The following is a 21,025-nucleotide window of genomic DNA, read 5'->3' on the forward strand; positions in this document are numbered from 1 at the left end:
GAATATTTACTAGAAACACTTAAGTAAAAGTTCAGTTATGTAATTTCCTGTCTGTCTCTTTCTTCTGTTTTGTACTTGACTGTACATAGTTATACATATTCCATATTTTGTAATATTAAGATACTTTTAACTTGTAAACCATGTAAAAAAAATGCAGTTATTATATCAAAATGAAGTATGAAGGTAATTATAATATCATAGGAATATATGTACGTTGCAAAGACGATCTTATGTCAGCCATGATCACTTTTATCTAATGTAATTGTTCAAAATTTACTTTATATTTCATACATTGATAGTTGTATGTTAGCCAAGAACTAATAGTCGACATGAACCATTGAACTTGCGTGTCTTTTCTACAATTATTAAACCTAATATTATTTTAGTAATCATACTCAGCTGAAAAATTGATTTATCTGTGTCATCTAAGAGACCTGGACGCCAGCAAACCTTGCTAGGATATCCAGGTATGGACTGTAAATAATATATTTCAAACTACAAAACTAGGGTTATGTTATCTCCTTTCAGAGGCCCTACCGGGTTAGTAAACAGAATTTAACCAGTCTCTGCTGATTTGGTAGGGGTCCACTTTATCGGCTTCGATACTATTAAATATTGACAATATATTCAATAATTGATAGCACTAGAGCAGCAATAACACCCCCCCCCCCACCCCCCCCCCCCACCCCACCTTCCTTTATTAATCTAAAACAAATTATAGCTAAATTATTTACTCAAATCTAACAATACAAAATGATATATATTTTCAACAATTGATACCATCATTGACATAAAACTCTACAACTTACAAGAACAAGCATGTCCATAAGAATCGGAGCATAAACAAACTAACAAGTAATTTCACTTAACGGTTGTTGGCGTGTCAGGACGGTTGGTCAGTCGCTTAGCTATAGAGCAGCTTCACTATTATAATATTATGTTTCAAAAGAAACATTTTCTTGGCCGCGAATTTTGCTATCGTTTCTTTCTTTTTGTTTTCCTTCATTCTTGAAATATAATCTCATTTGTTCTTCGGTTTTTCCTTTGGTCTCGGGTACAACAAAGAAAATAAACACTGCACCTAGATAAAACATTATTTTTATGGCATGGCAGATTCTCAATTTAAATTCTGCTATATAAAGTAGTAAGCTTTTTTGTCTGTAACTAAAAATCTCGCCAACCGCTGAACCAATATAGTTACGTTTATAGCGAAGCTTCTTATAATACCAAGGAAGTGTTCCTAAAGGCTTTTAAGGCCTAGTCACTAGTATGTTATAAAGGAAACAAAGAAAATTTTTGTTCCAATATTTAAGGCAGTACCAACTTGTGGCTTAAAGTTTGTAATGTCCTGCAACAAAGTAGAGGCAACAACCCTAACAATTATGTGCTTTCTCGTTTACACTAAATTTAAAAGATCATTTGTTTACCGCCCCCAGTCTAATCTACGACAATCTATTGGTGAGTCGCGACTAAATAATTATCATCAGTTGAACGCCACTAATCTTTTAGTATAATAAAAGCAAAAGATGGCGTCTTATCGAGCAGGGTATAGCATAATAATATGAAACTTGTAGAAACAAATATTTAAAACAATTAAATTTTGTACGTAAGAAATGGAACACCACGCAAAGTTTCTTTCCCATGATAAGTTAATATAGGCTACTTTTAACTTTGTAATATAAGTTTTTAATACTTTTATGCATTATCAATGCAGGGTGAAACTCATGAAACTCTGTTCAAATAAATTTGACACTTGCTTCACGAGTTTCCTTTATTAGGGGTAATTGCATATCATCTCATTAAAACATTGTGTTGTCAAATCGAAATTTGAGATGTTTTATGAATATTTTAAAATAGTTTTAGATTGTGTTTAACCCCTGGTCTACCCAAGAAGCACCTACTTACACGCCTTATGAGGCCTAAGTTTTTTATGTTACCTATAAATATTATTGTTAACTTCATGAAATGATAACAACCAAAATCAATAAGTCAAAAATCATAATGGCAAGAAATATCAATTTGTTTTGCCCCCACCACAATTATAAGCATATCATAACAGAATTTAAATAATAACACATATTTTACTTTTAGGGTCATTGTAGTGTAAAAATGCAAGGAATGGTCGAGGCATGATTACTTCATTATATGCAAATATAAAATGTGTTGGATATCTGTGGATTATAGTTTACTAGGGTGGATCTTTATGACTGGCTTTTTGGAGAAATCTTTCATGCTTTCTTATAAGGGAATGCTTTTAACTGTTAGTGGACGCTTCTAGACAGAAATACCCCCCAAAATATTAAAAGTTTTACAAAATAAAAATTACAACAGACAAGAGGAAAATCACCGCTTAGGTAACTACTATTCCATTCAATTGCCTAACTATTAAATGCATAGTAAACCAACAACAAAAATTAATTCAATTTACCAACAAAAAAATAAATGAGTATTATAAAAATGATTGAGGCCTTATTTGTTTTATTTTACCCCATTATTATGCAGTTAATCAAGTATTTATAAGAGTGAGTCAATATTAAAGGCGGCTAGCCAGTTTTAACAAGGACTTGAATCTTTAAAATAGTTTACTTGAAGAAACAAATATTAAAGGATGACAACAACCATAAGTAGCGAAGCTCAAAAATTATGAATAGACATCTGGGAAAAATGATCTATAGAGTATGTCATAAAAAAAACTTCAATAATAAAAATCACGAAACCTTTTACAAATGTATAATGGTCTTTTGAAGCATTAAGCTAACAAGAAAAACGTTAAAATCTAAAATTCGATTTAGCACCCAAACCAATAGTAAGTCTTTATAAAACTTGGACAAAATATGTAGAATGTTAGCTACTTTAATCACTAAAAATTGAGTTGAGAAATCACAAAAGCTTAAAAAACTAGGAATCGATCTAGTACCCCAACCAATAAGGGTATCGTAATAAAACTTGATGGAATTATATAAAGTTTAAACTTATTCAATCCCTGGAAATTTCAGCTGTCTATCTTGTTTAGAGATCGAAAAAATCATGAAAACCTAAAAATCTAGGAATCGATCTTGCACCCCAACCAATAAAGGCATCTTAATAAAACTTGATGGAAATAAATATGTAGAGTTTGAATTTATATATTCCCTGAAAATTCCAGCCGTTCATCTTGAACAGCAATTGAGAAAATTAAGAAAACGTAAAAATCTAGGAATCAATCTAGCACCCCAATTAATAGACAGACGGACAAAATAATATGTAGATTAGATGGGCATATGTCATAGTTATCTTCACAAAAATTTCAGCTGTCTATCTCTTATAGGAGCCGAGAAAATCACGTTGCCCCCATAGCGTTACTGACTGACTGACGGACGGACGGACAGACAAAGTGAATTATAGAGTAGCTTCGCTACTAATGAGTATGCAAACGTTTTAATTTTTAGAAGGGACGATACTCTATAATACGAAGTATACGATAGTCTGTCATTCATATTCGTTAAGGAAGAAACTTCCCTTCCCAATAAATATTAAGTATTTAATTTTATTGTTTTTATTGACTACTAAAGATGTGCTCTTTAATTCACTTCTGTATGTCTGTATGTCTATCCACGATTTTTGTGCTTCGCTACTAATATGTATGAATATTGTTATCCTTCTTAACCTTCAAAAAAAAAATAGTGCAATTTGTTCAGATCTTAATCTTTATAATGACAAACAATCATAAGAACCTTGTGAATTATAGAGTGTTAACCTGCAAAACATATAGCAGCAAAGATAAAGTAGGTTGTACTTCTCCCAAATGCTTCCTCCATATCTGAAATATTAAAAAATATCAGAAATTAGTTATTTCTCGCATCGTATTATAAACGGCTTTCCGCGGATATAGAATGTACAATTGCAAGATTAAAACCTCGGGGCTAAAAAAAACTAGTTTTAATCTTATAATTGTACATTTTTATATTCGTAGAAAGCTGGATATAATACGATCCTAGACATAGTTTTTTTCGTATGGATGAGAACCGGTTGTCTAGCATCGTATTATAAACCGCTTTCCGCGGATATAGTATGTACAATTATTAGATTAAAACCAGTTATTTTTAGCCCCGAGGTGCCGAAGGGACGGGCTAAAAAAATGGTTTTAATCTTATGATTGTACATTTCTATATTCGTAGAAAGCGGTTTATAATACGATGCTAGACATAGTTTTTTCGTATTGATGAGAACCGGTTCCTGTCCACCGGATTCGAATAAATACGAGAAAGTTATTTATCGCATTGTATTATAGACAACTTTCCGCGGATTTCAAAATGAAAAAGTATAAGATTCAAACCAGGTTTGCTTGTCCTGAGGGGCCCAAGGTCCGGACTAACAAAACTGGAATCCATTTTATTATTTTTATTTTAATACTCGTGGAAAATTATCCGTTATACAATGTTATACATGATTTTTCAGATAGGCATACAATGCAGCGGATATCAATCGGTTAGAAGCCATACTGGAAAATACTAAAATTTTACTCCTAATTGAAACTACAAAAAAATAAATTTGCTTGCACTTTAATGAAGATCGGTTGATCTATGTGAAAAATATCAGAAATTTTTACATTTCCAACACTTTTAATTTAGCACATTTACCTCTCTCAAAGAATACTACAAAGAATCCTGTCAACCAATTAAAAGAGGCACAAATAGCAGACGCTGGACCCTAACAAAATATTTTTATTAAGTAAAAGGAATAGTTATTTATCGCATCGTATTATGAACAGCTTTCAACGGATATAAAAAAGTACAATTGTAAGATTTTAATCAGTTTTGTTAGACCCGAGATGTCGAATATAAATCTGGTTTTAATATTATGATTGTACATTTCTATATTTGTAGAAAACGATATAATACATCTAGAGTAAAACACTAGATGGGGAGGGGTTAAATAACTGTATCTCCTCATCGCAACCGCCTTGTGCAACCTTTCTATTGGATCATTGAAAATCAACCAATTGTGTCGCTAATACTAACACAGCCAAGTAGTAGAAAATAATTTAGAAGCAGACGAAAGAGGTCTTTGAAAAAGAAAGGGGGGTAGATGGATGTCTGTACATACTACTATACTATAGATCTGTTTATAATACGATACGATACATGATTTTACAGTATTGCTCAGAACAGGTTTCAACCAGAAAAAAAATAGCCAAGAAAATGGTGGCTTCTAATTACTGCCAGAAAATGTAAATATTTGAAAGTCTGAAATTAATGGCAATTTTCTAGATAGTACTGTTTAATCAGGAAGCGGGGGATAAATTATCATCTTATATAATTCAAACAAAATTTAATTTTCAACCAATTACGCATACAGATATTGATTATTGACTATATGATTTCGTTTTACTGAACTTAACCTGATTAATATTTACTTTTATCATCCTTAATACTTGAATTTTAAAACATTTTCTGTTCAATCGATACGATGAACCATTGCCTGACAAACAGATATAGACAGAGAAGACAGACAGACAGATTCAAATATTATGCAATCAAATTTCGAATAAATTTGTCTCAAACAGACAACATTGTGTAGCCTACAAAGACAGGGATATGGCATAGTAAGAAACAAATTTTGCCTCTAACTTTGATTAATTCAACAAATTTAAATCTAAAACAACTATTTCCAACGTTAAACGAGGTACTCGTTAAACTATGGTACTGGAACTATCATTACTTAACAAGAACGTACACAGTCGGTGGGGGGGGGGTGGGGGGGTAAAGTTTTTAAAAAAATTTAAAATATTAGTTTTCATCAATCATAAAAAAAAGTTGAGCCCATGAGATAAATTTCCTGCCGGTGCCCTATAATTTTCCCTGCTCAAAAGAACCTTGGTTGAAAAAAAGTTTTCATGAATTTTAACAATTCAAATGAAAACAATTTTACCATTTTCATAAAGAAAATAATGATTGAAAATTTATTTGACAAATTGACAACAAGTTTTGTAAATACCCGCGCCTGTAGCTTAAAATGTTTTCATTAAATGTCATTGGTTAAGTTCTCAGATCAAATAAACTTAATAATTTGAGACTTAAAAATTAGTATTTCTGCTGCTTTGTCAGACACATGGCTTTAATAGTGTAAAATACATTGTCCTCTGAACAGGCGCACGCATGTATTTTTTTTTAACAAAGACTTAAAGAAATTGTGTTAATTTATTGCCAAACCTAATATGGTGATTTTTAAATAAAATAAAACATACTTTTGCTTCTTTTGGGAAAAGCTCAGAATTCAGAACCCAAGGCAAAGGTCCAAAACCTGAAAGAAATCATAAACTTTTTAAATGGTTTTATTTTAGCAATGGATTAATTAGAAATTAATGAAACAAATTACTTATCTCAAGAATAGGAAAAAAACAATCATATCTTAATTTTAGATATAAATATACATTTTTTAATTTTAAATGAAAAATACATTTGTTTATGTAAAAATATAAGTCAAAATGTATTTTGATTTCCTGTCAAAATTGCAAGTATTTCAAAATTTGAACTTATTAAACGGTTATGGCCAACTAAAGTATGAAAATTTTAAATTGCAATTTTTTTGAAAAGCACAAACCTATTTATAATAGAGTACAATACAATTACTTAAAATTGATAAAAAAAATGCTTTTTTAAAAGTATCTTAGTCTTTGATTATTTGACATTCATCCTGTTAGACGTAGTAGAATTGAGTTGACTTTCTATTTGAAAGGTTTGTGTTGACTATATTAGCATTTTATAAAGAAATGGTAAATAAGCAATACTTAAAGTAATATTAACAACAATCTTTATTTGGAATGGATTATTTTCTTTATATAAATTCTTACCATTATTTTTTGAGCCATTGTGGATAAATATTGAAGTCAAATTTGTAGAAAATAAAACAATTTATTCAAAATTTGCCTGAATTTTAAACTTTGCATTGACAAAAAAAATACATGGATACATAACTTGGCTTAAAAATTGAAAATAGTTGAAATGTTAACCTTATTTTCATGAAGACCCCCTTTGTAACTAAGACATCATTTGGTGAAAAGTGAAAGCAAATACTGAAAAGTACATGCATTCTTTTCTGGAGTCATGAAGATATTTATGAACATTTATTAGATGGCATGATTACGAGATGATATCAATTATTTCTGCCCTAAGTATATCCTTTCCTATCAAAACCTATTCGAAGATTTTTAATTTTAAAACGAGATATCCTGTAATATAAGTACTAAGCTTTTTTGTTTGTGGCGAAGGATCTCACTCACCACTGAACCAATATGGTTCTTCTTTATAGGAAAGCTTCTTATAGGCTCTGAGATGGTTTTCGGCTATATCATTTTTTTAAAATAAGCCTGGGTATTGTTTTAAGCTATTTTTCTGCCCTTCCATATCCCTTCGAATATAGAGTCTCTAGATGCTAGAGGCGCAGACGCTAGTAAAAGGACAATACAAAATGTTTGTTTTTACATGCAAGCTTTATACTAGTCATAGGGAAGTTTATGATCATCTCAGGGTGAGGTGAAATTTTCAAGATTGACCCTTCAAATATTTGTTTTAACAATAAAAATTATAAATGCTTTGTTTCCGATTACTTGGAACTTGATTCTTGATAATCTGCAAACCATTTTGTGCATTAGTGTAAAAGTATCTTTTTATTCTTTTTATCCAATATTCATTCTTTACATCGACGTAAATATTGGAACAAAACTTTAGAACGATTTGATAGACAAATCTTGACAAAGGTCAAACATTATGCAATGTTTAAAATAAACTCTTTTTTTATTAAACTAGTACATAGTAATGATAACAACATCCATGAAAGCAAAGTTCTAAAATATAGCTACGGTAAGACAAGCAAATGTTTACATTTGTATATCAGAACTTAATATACAGAATGTTAATTTACAAGCCTATACAAAATTGCTGAAAGCATGCTTTATAAGAACAAACATATATTTTTAGGACGCTATAGATTCTAGACAATGTATAAGCTATAAAGTGAAGACTGAACTATTAAAATATAATTTAAACAAAACAGTAACAAAAATTAGCACATTTACAAAGTTTTGGAACAAATAAAGAAATCGTTTTACCATTTGTAAATTGCGGGCTCGTTCCTTGTGTTATTTTTAAGGTTTTTTTAACAAAGCGCTTAATTATACCATTGTGTACAACCTATTTCTTTCGATGATAAAGCCACGTTTCATAACCTTAAAATTAATAAATATTACCTATAGCAAATGAGAATAGGAAAACCATAAGAGCTGCCACAGGTAACCAGCCCAATCCATCGCTAACAAAATTTATTCGATCTCAATACAAAATAGAACGATGTATGTCTGTTTGTTAGTTTGTTGTTTGAAATATCGTTAACTTAGTTTTTGCTTTTTAGGGAATATTGGTACTTCGATAATTTTTCTCCGAGAGGACAGATACACCCTCCTAAACCTCTTAAAAACCAAAACAATGAATGTCTAATCGTTTCTAAATATTTTTTCTTTTCTTTTCCTTTTAAAATTAAATGGAAAACGGAAAGGTCAAAACTAAATACACAAAATTTGAATATGTTTTCCTTCGATTTTATATACATTAAATTCCATGATTGATTAATTCATGTTTGTTTGACTTAAATAAAGCTGTTAACAGTTTTATAATCCAGAATATAAAAAGTATATTTGTTTCTGAAAATATTTTCTACTTTTCCTTTTAGGATAATTTGATGTAATTTGATCGCAACTATATAATTTTGTCAGTCATTAAGTCATTTTCCTATACCAATGAGCAGCCATTTATAAATGCCATTCATGCTATACCATATAAAAATTTTAAAATATATGACAAAGATTTCGTTATTCTTGTTTTAGTAAATCCTTATTCCCATCCATGATTATTTTTATTCTTCGCTACTTATGCTTGTTTTCATCCCTGTCTGATTCCTGATATAGTTTCAACAAATGAAATAAAGACTGACATATACAGAGAAAGAAAAGGTGTTTAAAAATGACGTGGTTCTAACTCTAAACAAAACAGGAAATTAAATATTTAACAAATTTTAATTTCATCTTAAAGGGATACTATTAAAAATATTTTATTTTTTCTACTTTTTTGTCTTTAATATTCTAAGTGATTTTACTGTTAAATACAAATTAAATTCAAAATAAAATACTTATTTATCAATATATCTTATTTAAGTAACAGAATGTCTTTCTGTCTGTGTACTTACCGCTGAACCGATGTTTTTTTCCCTTTTAAAAAAAATATTTTTTAAAACTTTTTCTTTTTAAATCCTTACCTCAAGTGCCCCAAGAGCCTCTAGGGGAGTAGCCGCTAGTAAATTTATTTTAAAGAAGTATAACTTTCAAAATTATGGGTTTTTATGCAATAGTACAACTATACCTTTGTTTGTGCAACTCTACTCTATAAACTTAAATATTAATTTGTTTGTAAAGTCCATGTTTCTGTACAACAGTTTTTAATTACTTTTTTAAAAATGACGTTTCCGGTGGCCTCGTTACTGTATACATACTTATTAATATAATAACTATGTGGTGTACCTCAGAAAATGGTAAAGAAGTATAAGCATAGATACTTTTTAATTAAATTTTTTATTCCTTTCTTTTATTCACCTTTTATCTTGATCATCCAGAACAAAATATACTCCAAGTGTGAACAAAGCCAGTGACATGGCAACGTCAGACAATATTAGCAGGATTCTTCGTCCAAACCTGTAATTGATAAGATTAATCGTGTTACGAATCCTAATCTCTTGCTTTCTGTTAGTGTTTATTAACTAACTCTATTAATATATTAAGTATATCTCCAACAAGTATTCTTTTATCTTATTCATAATATGACCTGAGTAAGGTAAATATCTGGGCAAACTTTTTATTTTTTTTATTTCTAGAATAAACTAGCAAGAGGTTGAACACTCCTTATCCAGACCCCATTCCCTCCCTCCCAACCTTATACTAACAAACATTACTCTTACTAGAAAGACAGACTTACGGACAAAAGATCTCCTATTACTTTGTACTAAAATTACCTGTCCACTGCAAGAATTGCAGCTGCAGTGCCCACAACTTGTGATAATCCTACCAGGATCATACCAACTTCTTCACTAGCGTGCCCGGCCTAAAAATATTGATTATGGGAAGAAAATGAAGTAGCAGGTTTCGTCTTATTTTCACAGTAGATTTTGATAGGTTATTTTAGGTTAGGTAAATGTAAAAAATATTTTTAAACAGAAATCCAAATTCACTGGATAAAAACCGACATTTATTGTAGGCATTGATAAAGTTATTTTTGAAAAAGAAAATATAAAACATAATGGATTCCTTAGTTTTCCTTTCAGTGGACAACAGTCAATAATACCATACGATGATTATATAAAATATGATTTAAAATTATGTTTAATATTCTTTTTTTTAAATAAAGTTGTTATAAAAAATAAAGTTTTTATAAAAAATAAAGTTTTTATAAAAAGTTTCTATAAGGTATTAACAATTATTATGAAATATATTTTTCAATTTTCAACTTATATTATTTATCCTTATTTTAAAGAGGCCAATAAAAGGTTTCACAAAAAGTTTACATTTTTTCGACTTATCTAGAAAACAAGAACATCAATGTTCATAAATTCCACAACAATTATAAAATTGCATAAGAAAAAGGAACACTTAAGTGTTAAAACATTTAAATCATTAAATAATCATAAAAATGTGTGCATAATTAGCAAATTTATAACAAAAATGTGCAAATCTTTTTTTATAAAAATCATATAGAATATTTCTATTTTTACATTACCATGCCATCATAATAACCTTCTATCGTAGTTGTTTCAGCAATGACTATTTTAATAAATGCTATTTTGTCGACATAGTTCAATGTTATTTGTATTTTTAATATAAGTCGGACGTATAGACATACCCTAATTATATTGTAGCCTCGCTACTGTAGAGGTGCAGAATATTTGTATGATGATATAACTGTTGTGTCCTGACCTGAAGAATCAATGATGCAAAGGAAAGAACTGCATTTATACCTGTCAAGTGTCAAACCTTTTCTTTAAATCCATAAAATTATTATGCAAACAAGTGCCCTATATTATTAGTAGAATTATCCAATATTGTTCAAAGTAGGATCTTGAATAATACCTTCCTTCTACGTTATTTAATTTAATACCTTAAAGGTGCGCATAACACCTGACTAATCTCTACACGTGACTTACAATCTCAATTTTTGTTATTATTCGGGTAAAATATTCCTGTCCGTGGATTTTTTACTTTCCTATTACTGTGAAGTCTTAAAGAATGAAAAATTATTGACCAACAATAACAAAAATACATAAAAACGATATTACTAGATATTACAATATTATGCAACTGTATACAATTGTCGTTTATTGTAGTGAAGCTACTAAGCAAGACTGGCGCATTAGTTCGTCTCTGGGTTAATTGGTTTTAAATTGCAATGACAAATAAATCAATCAGAAAAAAAACCTTTCCTTTTTAGAATGTTTGCAAAACAATTAAAATTTGTTTGTTATCAAGATGATAATATAGAATGGCTTTGCTACCTGATAATGGACATGATCTTTTTTTGATAACAAATAGAATAATTTAAAGAATTCCTGAAAATTGCTGTAGAAACATAACAACCATACAGATCAACAAAGGCTTTAGATATTCCCTAAAACAAATATTCTGATCATAAAAAAATAAATAATAGCTTTCTTTAGATGGTCATATGTCAACCATATAAAATTACTATTCATTTTAGATTAAACTTTAAATGAAAATGAAAAATGAACTTGAATTCTGATATTAAATTATTACTTTGATTTGAAGAGCCTTATGATGTTTACAGTTCCAATATTTTTGCTTTCTTCGACAGCTTCCTAAAAATATGTTTTTTAATTGCTTCCAATATTTTCTTGTTTGTTGTGGTTTATATTAAACTAGCGACTACGCCCCTAGAGGCCTCTAGTGGCACTTTGAATGTTTTTGTTTGTTAAAGTTAATTTTTTATGTACGATACCTCTTTATTTGACGTTGAAGTCTCCCATAAGTTTTTAAAAATTTCGATTTTTTTGTCATTTCTCTTGGGAGGGTGGTGGTACCCTCCCCCAAAATAGTTATAAACCTTCCCGGGACTTATGAGAAGCTACCCTGTTAAGACACACAAACACACAGACAAACACACAAACACACAGACATCCTGTTACTTTAGTATAAGGATTGTCCTTGAAGATGTTAAAGAACATTTGGATTGGTCGTTAAACAATTTTTTAGTAAATTTTAATATCAGTCCATTGCAGGTTTTAGGCTATTTTATGGGGGTTAACGTCTCAAGAAAAAATAGTTTAACTATCCAAGAAAAATTTTCCTACTTTTTCAAACAAAAAATTTTTTAAGTTGTGATATTATTCGTAAATTCATAGTCAACTTATCTCGATTAGTATCAGGGCTGTGCAAAACCCGGGTTTTTTTTAAAATACCCCGGGGTCGTGGAAAATAGGGGTTTTACCCGGGTTTTAGGGGTTTCTTGGGGTATTTTGGGTTTTTATAGTTTTTATACTGTAAAAGCTTGAATAATATATTATATATCTATAATACAAAGTAGAACGATGTCTGTCTGTGTGTTTGTGTGTTTGTGTGTTTGTCTGTTTGTAGCGAAGGATCTCGCTAACCGCTGAACCGATCGGGTTCTCCTTAACAGGGTAGCTTCTCATAAGTCCCGGGAAGGTTTATAACTATTTTGGGGGAGGGTACCACCACCCTATCAGGAGAAATCGCCCCTAGAAAAAAATTACCCCTCTCGAAAAAGAGACTCCAACGAAACATAAACCAATTATTTCTGTAATTAGATATTTTAAATAAAAAAAACATTCAAAGTGCCACTAGAGGCCTCTAGGGGCGTAGCCGCTAGTAATTATATAATATGTAATAGACGACTCTTTCTATGGCGCAGCGAGTTTCATAGTATTTTCACAGTAGCTTTCCTCTTATTTCTACCCCTGCGGGGCAATCATTTCCCCTTTACTAACCTAACCTAAAATAACCTATTAATAGCTACTATAAAAATACAAAGAAAACCACTGTGCCATGAAACCAATTAGGTCCATTCTTTTAATATTTAGAAACAGGCTAGGACATAAGAAAGATGAAAAGTTGGCAAAAAAAATGCAAAAATCTGAAGATCCTAAAACTGTACGTGCTTTTCTTGCTGGTATATCTCTTCCTGAGCCCGTGACAATGGCAAAATCAAGCACAGCAGTCTATCCCTTTGTTAAATACATGCAAGGGGTCAATGAAAAACATATTTTTTTTATAAACAATGAAAAATAAACTTATTTTTGAAACAATTTTACTTTTTTTAATAAAACCCCAAAAACCTAAAACCCCTTGGGTTTTTTAAGGTGGGTTAAAGGGCAAAAAACCCGAGTGGGTTTTTTATCTGCCAACCCTGATTAGTATACTTATTTGTGGTAGTTTTATTATGATGCATTATAAGAATCGTTTTTATCCATGCCATGATGACCTATTATAATTATTGTGACAAGGAAAAATATTACACAATCATAACAGTATTAAACCTAATTGTTGTAATTGTTCACCAAGTTTAAAAAGTTAAGTGATAGATGATATACAATAGAAATATGCAAATTAGAATGTAAGTTATATAAATATGGCTAATTCATTTATCAGGCAGACAAGGTAATTGAAGTGTAATACAGAGAACTTGTACACAGAAATATAAATGGTTAGAATCTTAACCAGAGGCGTGCAGAAGGGTGTAAAAGGTGGGTTTATCCATCCCCATGGCAAAATTGAGGGAAATGGATAAACCCCTATAAACCCTTTTGACAAAGGTCCACACATCTTATACAATCCCCGTAAACAGCTGACAAGCTTAAAAGTCACACCTCCCTTTAGTATATTGGGTGTGTGAAAAAAATTACCTATAAAAGGTGGCTTTTTACCTTTTAACCTTTGAGTATGTAGATAATCACCCTTCCTCCCCTCCCCTCCCCCCCACCCGATCTTAGTTTGAGAGGGGTGTCAAAAATCCTAAGGGTGGTGTAAACCTTCTGACAAAATTAGTTTAAATATCTGAATGGGCGCTGGAAAATCTGAATAAAGTTAAAATGTGAAAAGTCTTGTTTACTTTGATAACTTGAAGTTCTCTTGAAGCATTATAAGATTCTCCTCTCAGTCTTTCCAAATTAGTTTTAGCCTCATCTTCCTTATTCTAAAAAATAAAGATATAATGCGAATTCAAAGTTGCTTTATGACATGAGTTATAGTTTTGTAAAATAATTGTATACATTGAAATTGAGTTAAAATTTTAAAAATACCTTTTCAATCAAAAAGTATGGGGACTTGGGCATGAAAATCATGAATACTGCCAACAACACTGGAAAAGCTATGCAGATTCCTACCATTAAGATCAATATACTATTTATAATTTTAACTAATTAAACACTGTTTACAAAATATAAATTTTTCAATAATAAATGATTTTAAATATTGTGAAATATAAAAAGGAAACCTGTTGTTATTCTCCAGTCAACATTTTGTCCACCTGAATTTACAAAACTAGTGTTTACATAAATATATTTCTATAACTTTAAATTACTGGACTAGACTTTAGAAAATCTTAAATAATTAAGTTTACAAAGATTGAAATAAGAATTCTTAAAATCTTACTAAATATATATATCATTAGAACACCAAGTGTAACCATTAATTGTTGTAGACTGCCCATAGCACCCCTAAATTAATTTTATTGGTTCTAAAAAAAAATTTTAAATAATTCCATTGGATTTTATTTTTTTTTTGTAAATAATCAAAAACTTGTTTGGTTTAAAACATAAATAAAAGTTACTTTATTCTAGTTTCAGCTATTTCTGAAGTATAGGCAGGCGCTACTAACCCAAAAGCTCCTCCAGCAAATCCTGATAATGATTTTCTATTATTAAATTTTCAAATTTTCTTAGATGATTATAACTTATAGTTTCTGTGAAATTCTTTAAGATTATTAATGAATATATTCTAAACTCTCTAATACAAGTATTTATTTTTCATTTTTTAAAGAGCTGGAAAGATATTCAAATAGTAATATTGTTCACCTGTTAATATTCTTCCAACATAAAGAAGAGAAAGATCTTTAGCAACAGTTAAACAGATCCAGCCAGCTGTAAGGGGTAAAGCAAGAAACACCAAAGTCCATTTTTTACCCACCTAATAGTTAATTATCATATTGTATTATAGATAGCTCTCTGTTGATAGTAAAAATTAATATTATGATTTTATTCACCTAAACTGCTGGATACTACCGGGTTTAAGCCATACAGTTTTAAACTTAAAGTTTTTGATTCTATAGAATTATACTTTTTTATGTCTTTTACCTTATTCATCAAAATAGCCACCACAGGTCCATTAAATATAGCACCTTAGCAAATTTAGAGTTGGATTGTTATTATGTGAGTGCACAGGGATTTGTCAGGGGGGTTTTGACACAGCATATTATGATATACAAGATTTCTTTAAAGATATAAAAGATAATAGTTTTAAATGCAAAATCTTTCTAATTTCTCTAAAAAATATATATATTCTTACCCACACAAAACAAAGATGCCAATAAGTTTGCTTGGTCCTTAGTCAAAGATAAATACTCATCCTTAGGTACATCCTGAATTAATTTAGATTTTTTTATAAATTAAATAGAGAAATAATTATGGAAATAATGACTTGCTGTTGTAATAATATGCAAAATTAAAATTTATTTTCTTTATTGTTTACTGAAGTGCATTTCAAGATTTTGGAGCAAAAAGTACTTCTCATTGCTTCAAATACAAGATTAATTGGTTCCAGTTTTATAAATCAAGTTGGAACTATTAAAAATGCATTTTCAGAAAAAAAAGTATTTTTCTTTCATAAAGGTTGCAATATCTTTCCAAATTCAAGGTTTACATTTTTGCATTGTAAACAAAGCAGGGAATTATTGACTTTTGTCCCTTCTTTATTTACCATTTCTATCTCTCTGCTTTTTCTTACAAAGAAAAACATTATGACAAATATTAGAAAGACTAGATGTACCTTACAGAAAAAAAAAGTTCCAGATATAAAGCATGTAGTTTAAAACATGCAATTAGAATATTTCTTCCATTTTGCAAATAATTTGTAATTCAGTAGATGTTTGAAATAGATTCACATCAGGTTGTCAGATACTTTTAAGTAACAGATTTAATCTAACTTGATGTAAAAATATATACCAATCCTCTATTAGATCTATCTCTTTTAAGGTAACTCCTTCAACAATAAAAATTGTATTACTATGATGTAATAATAAAACTATCTTTGCAATGTTAGGAGACACCAATACTGAATACAACTATTATGCAAATCTTTTGTACAAACCATAAACAGAAATGCAATATTTTAACAAAGGTTTTCAATCTTTCTGGCTAAAACCAATAAATTGGATAAATATAGGTTCTTATGTAATATATTTTTGCCAATTATTTTGATCTACAGTATTCTGTTCTACAAAATTATTTATTAAACATTTGTAGAAAGTGGTCTTAGGCCTTAGGGGGGCTATAATATCTAAAACCATTTTTTGTGACGTTGAGGGTGTTCCTTTATTTCTATCTGGTATATGATAGAGGGAAAAGTATAGATTACTAATACTTATATCATTTCATGTATTTATTATTTATTCAAAACTTGCTTTTTCTATTCCATCTTTTTAGTTCCCAATTTCAGTAAACTGACTGTAAATTTACAAAGCAGACTTTATTCTAAGAAATGTTTTATTTAAAAGAAGGTTTTAAGATATTGAGTATTGACTTCAGATAAAAATACATTCTTTATTGATAGGAAGTGAATGAGTTTGGCCAATTTTTTTTTCATAATCGTTCAGATGAAAAATTAAATTTAAAATGTTCTAATGAAAATTTTGTGGTTAACTTTCCCTATTTTCTTACTATTATTAGAAAAAAAATCAGTAATAGAAGAATGAAATGTACTAGATAAAAATTTTGATAATATAAAATAACTTGTCAATCCCTCTTAAAAATTTTCATCACTATATCTGTATAATTTACCTGTCCTAAATTTGTGGTAGTCACATCTTCAGCATCAGGTTCTAACATGTAGAAGATACTTAGTTTTATATTTCAAAAATCAGACAAAATCAAAATATCTAAAAAACCATCCAAACTATTTTTTCACTTTCGAAATAAAGTAAAAAGTACAAAAGAAGCTTTCATTTTTGTATATTTCCAACTTTACATAGCTTTTTTACATAGTTATTGAGTATGAAGTATAAACTAAGTTTCTATTCTATTTATTAGCAAAGAAACTTTACAATTCAAACGTGACGGTCAGCCAGAACGTTTGTAACGTTTAAATAGTTGAGCTTATACCTATAATATTTCTTCATTCTCATTATTAGCCTCTACATTCTTCCATAGGAATAGGTTTAACCAAAAAGCACAACAAATATATTGTAATTTTAGCAGTTCTTTAGTATGTTCAAAAGTCTAACTCTCAAAAAATCTGAAATCATACCCAAAAAAATTTAAATTCATTCAGTTGTTGATTAAAGCTAGTTCTTTCTACATCCGTAGGTAGCTTTAACTTATGGTAAAAAGAATTATAAATAATTGCAATTTGACTTTTTATTTTTTTTGTCAATTTATATACCTACCCATTTCAGCGTTGCGTTTGACTAATATTTAAGTAAGCTATGTCACCATTGTACGCAGTTGTTATTGGTATCCTTTTTCTTGTTGTTGAAAACTTGTTTTGACTGGACCCAGACTAAACTTCAATCTTTTAGATGACTTTCTGCAGAAATTTCAACAAAACACAATTGGCCATTTTTTTGACCACTTTTTTATTAGGATCGAAAATTTAATTTAGCTTGTTTTAAAAAGAAACAGTTTATTACATAAATTATATAGTAGCTGCACAACTCCAATAAAGAAGGGGGCTCTTTTCCAGTGACATTAATTTTAGTTTGGGTTTTCCAATGTTGCAATGTGAATTATGAAAAAAAAAAGATTGACAGAAATAAATTGTAGACATTTCAGCCATTTGAATATTTCATAAGTTCATATTTTATGAATATTATTACGACAAGAATATTTTTCAGAAAATCTAATGATTTTGTATTAAACATTTACATTTTTAACTAATAGTCAGTGACAATACGAGGTTCTCCTGCAAAACACATCTTAGATTTGTTTAGAGCTAAGAAATGGGGTAATCAACCAACCATTGTTGGTTAGATTTACCAAAATTTGTATAAACGCACATATAATAGCATATATAAGACATTATAAAAAAGCATTAGTTATTATATTTAATAAATAATCTACCAATGAAGATTTAAATGATACTATAAAGATTTTGATAAAATTACGTTGTCTTCTATTTATAGAATGCAATGCTATCGTATTAAAGCAAATCAAATGAAAAATTGTATGATTAATTATGCAGTAATTGTTTATTAATGTAATTAATCATGTTTTCCTACCAATGTTTTCATCAAAGAGTTGCTTTCAACAAAGTTATTAATTGGGAAACATTATTTGTAAAGTAAAGATTTGCCAGGATTAATTTTATAAAAACATTTATTGCTATTGTTTACATATTATTGTAAACTTGCACTGCACTTAAAGTTTCTTTGTCTTTTTCTCTGCTATATATAAAGTAATCCATGTTATTCTATTTACCTACCTGAATTTATAACCATGATATTGCATAACTATTATTGTTCTAATTTTATAAAGAAAATTAAGTCATAACCTTAATCTATTTCATTGTTACCCGTGTTTATATTAATTATATGATCATAGAAAGAGTCAATATTTCCTAGATTTTGATAGCTTTGATTTTTTAGTACATTACTTATCACACAAATAAAAAGAGCTCTTAAAGTCACTCCAGTGTATAAAGTTCTAAAAATGTAGTTAAAAAAACATAGTTTTCAAAGAAGATCCAAGTGTTTACATCAATTCAATGATTTTAATATAAATAAGGTTTACTTTTTATAACCTTCTGCATGTAAAACTTTTATTTTGGTATACAATTTCGAGTTTTAATCAAACTTTACAAACTTCTAGTTTTCCTTACTTATTTATGTAGAGCTTGTATCTATTTGTATTTATATCATAACTATAAATATAATGTATATCAATAGCTTTTTATCAAAAGTAATTTTTGGGTTCCTTGGCTGCTTATCATGCTTTTTTATATATAATTGAGAATATTATTTGAAATTAAAAATGCATGTAAAGACTTTTTATGTTTAAGAGAAAATACAAGAGTTGGAAATGAACTAAGAATACTTTTCAATAAATATATATTAGTTATGTTTGCCAATTTGAAATGTAATCACGCAACCTTAAGAAAGTACAGCCAACTCAGTATTTATTATTTTCTTTTAAGGTTTTAATTAGGTTTATTGTAGAAATAAAATTGCAAGTCGTAGGAAATTAGACGCTTTGTGATTTTTAAAAAATCAATTAATTCCTAATTATAAAATTGGACCCTGCTTTTCAGAGTAAAAGTAAAATGCATTAAAGATATGGATATAGGATATACGTGAATATATAGACAGTGGAAAATATGTCGTCAATTTAGCTCGGTAATATGGACCTCATTTATTGGTCAGTTTCTTTGTCCAGTATGTGGGGAGGGGAGGGTTTTAAGGGGGTTTATGGGGGGGTCGGTTGTATTTGGTAATAGCTAGCTGCGAGCATCACTTTTTCAGAGTACAAGAAAATGAGATGCAACATCCAAGTAATAACATATTGATTATTATAGAAATGAGAGACATACACGGGCTTCCTTTATGGGTCTGTGGAGAAGTTAGAACACTCCTCCACCACTGAACATGCCCCCTCACCCTTTTGAATTTCTTGACCTTGACAAATGCGCTACCCAACAGATTTCTTACTTCTTCTTAAAATGGGAATTTAAGTAAAACTAAGTTTCCTTGAATATAAGGTAAAGCCATGGCCGTCCATCCAATGACAGTCCCACAGCTGAAGGCTCCAATTGTTGCTAAAAGATAATTTTCAACTCTAATTCAATGAGGTATTTATCATTTTCTGTGTTTAATCGATTAATGTCCGCTGGATTAAAACCGTTTCTGATCCATACTGAAAAATCATGTATCATATTGTATTATAGACAATTTTCCATGAATAACAAAATAAAAATTTTAAAATCAATAGCAGTTTTGTTGGCCCGTGACTTCGACCTATCGGGGGCAACAAAACTGGAATTAATTTCATAGATTTTCATTTCACTATTTACGGAAAGCTGTCTATTTTACAATGCGATAGATAACTATTATATTGCCAGTTTTGCGGCCACAAGATGTCAGCGAATCTTGTTGGTCATCCAGGTATAGCGCAATAATATGTAAAAGAATGTATACATAAATAAAAGTTTAAGTTGCAGGTATTACCCTCCAGATCTTTAGGTAACTTTAAAAACTCTAGAGAACTGAGTTTGGCTTCAAATTTAAAGACCAAGAACATCTAGATAAAATGTCTAGAGAAAATATCAAGATGTTGTGAATAATCCGCCTACGTTCGAGTCCCGTTTTTTAAAAGTATGCAAATAAGTAAATAGGACACCTATAAGCATGTTTTTAATTATATATTTAAAAATATAAACAACAATAAAAATATTATATATAATAACATACTTTTGACTTAGAGACAAATGTCGTACATTCAAAGTAGGCGATGTTCACACGATAAAATTTGGCTAAGCTGATCTAAATTAAGAAAATGCATTGTATAGTGTACCTGTCCTAAAGAGGTTGTTTACCAAATTTATTAATATTTTACAGTATATTATTTAGGTATGTTTACCTATAAATGATGGGAGTATTTGTCTCCATAATGCACCTTTCTCAATTTCTTCCCCCATTTTTATTTGAGTATTGTAATCCCTGAAAATAATAGGAAACCTGCCACATCCATTCAAAACCTTCTAAATACC

At 29.5% G+C, this 21,025-nt stretch overlaps 1 protein-coding gene across 2 annotated transcripts; it reads right to left on the reverse strand.

Annotated features, from left to right (window-relative positions):
* Positions 1-741: 741 nt before the first annotated feature.
* Positions 742-20,993, reverse strand: LOC145317139 (facilitated trehalose transporter Tret1-like). Of its 2 annotated transcripts, XM_080158070.1 has the most exons (21): positions 20,896-20,993; positions 20,006-20,074; positions 17,107-17,147; positions 15,617-15,689; positions 15,406-15,449; positions 15,127-15,238; positions 14,883-14,952; positions 14,705-14,769; positions 14,547-14,579; positions 14,353-14,432; positions 14,163-14,246; positions 11,831-11,892; positions 11,625-11,684; positions 10,997-11,036; positions 10,039-10,127; positions 9,623-9,721; positions 8,228-8,289; positions 6,227-6,282; positions 4,620-4,689; positions 3,737-3,799; positions 742-1,081 (listed from the first exon to the last, which is right to left on the reverse strand). In XM_080158070.1, exons 1-21 carry the CDS (start codon positions 20,951-20,953, stop codon positions 936-938), a joined length of 1,476 nt encoding a protein of 491 aa, XP_080014196.1. In that variant the 5' UTR covers positions 20,954-20,993; the 3' UTR covers positions 742-935. The 2 variants fall into 2 exon arrangements, with proteins under 2 accessions (XP_080014196.1, XP_080014204.1); XM_080158078.1 differs by lacking the exon at positions 4,620-4,689.
* Positions 20,994-21,025: the final 32 nt, after the last annotated feature.

The sequence above is a fragment of the Acartia tonsa genome, chromosome 1 (genome assembly GCF_053477335.1).
Source record: "Acartia tonsa isolate MP-2025a chromosome 1, ASM5347733v1, whole genome shotgun sequence".
Classification (NCBI taxonomy): Eukaryota; Metazoa; Arthropoda; class Copepoda; order Calanoida; family Acartiidae; genus Acartia; species Acartia tonsa.

Coding starts and splice junctions, on each gene's coding strand:
- LOC145317139 (XM_080158070.1), bottom strand. CDS start 20,953: ATGGGGGAAGAAATTGAGAAAGGTGCATTATGGAGACAAATACTCCCA. Junction 20,075..20,895: donor AATACTCCCATCATTTATAG/GTAAACATACCT, acceptor ATTATCTTTTAG/CAACAATTGGAGCCTTCAGC. Junction 15,690..17,106: donor CTACCACAAATTTAGGACAG/GTAAATTATACA, acceptor AAATTAATTCAG/GATGTACCTAAGGATGAGTA.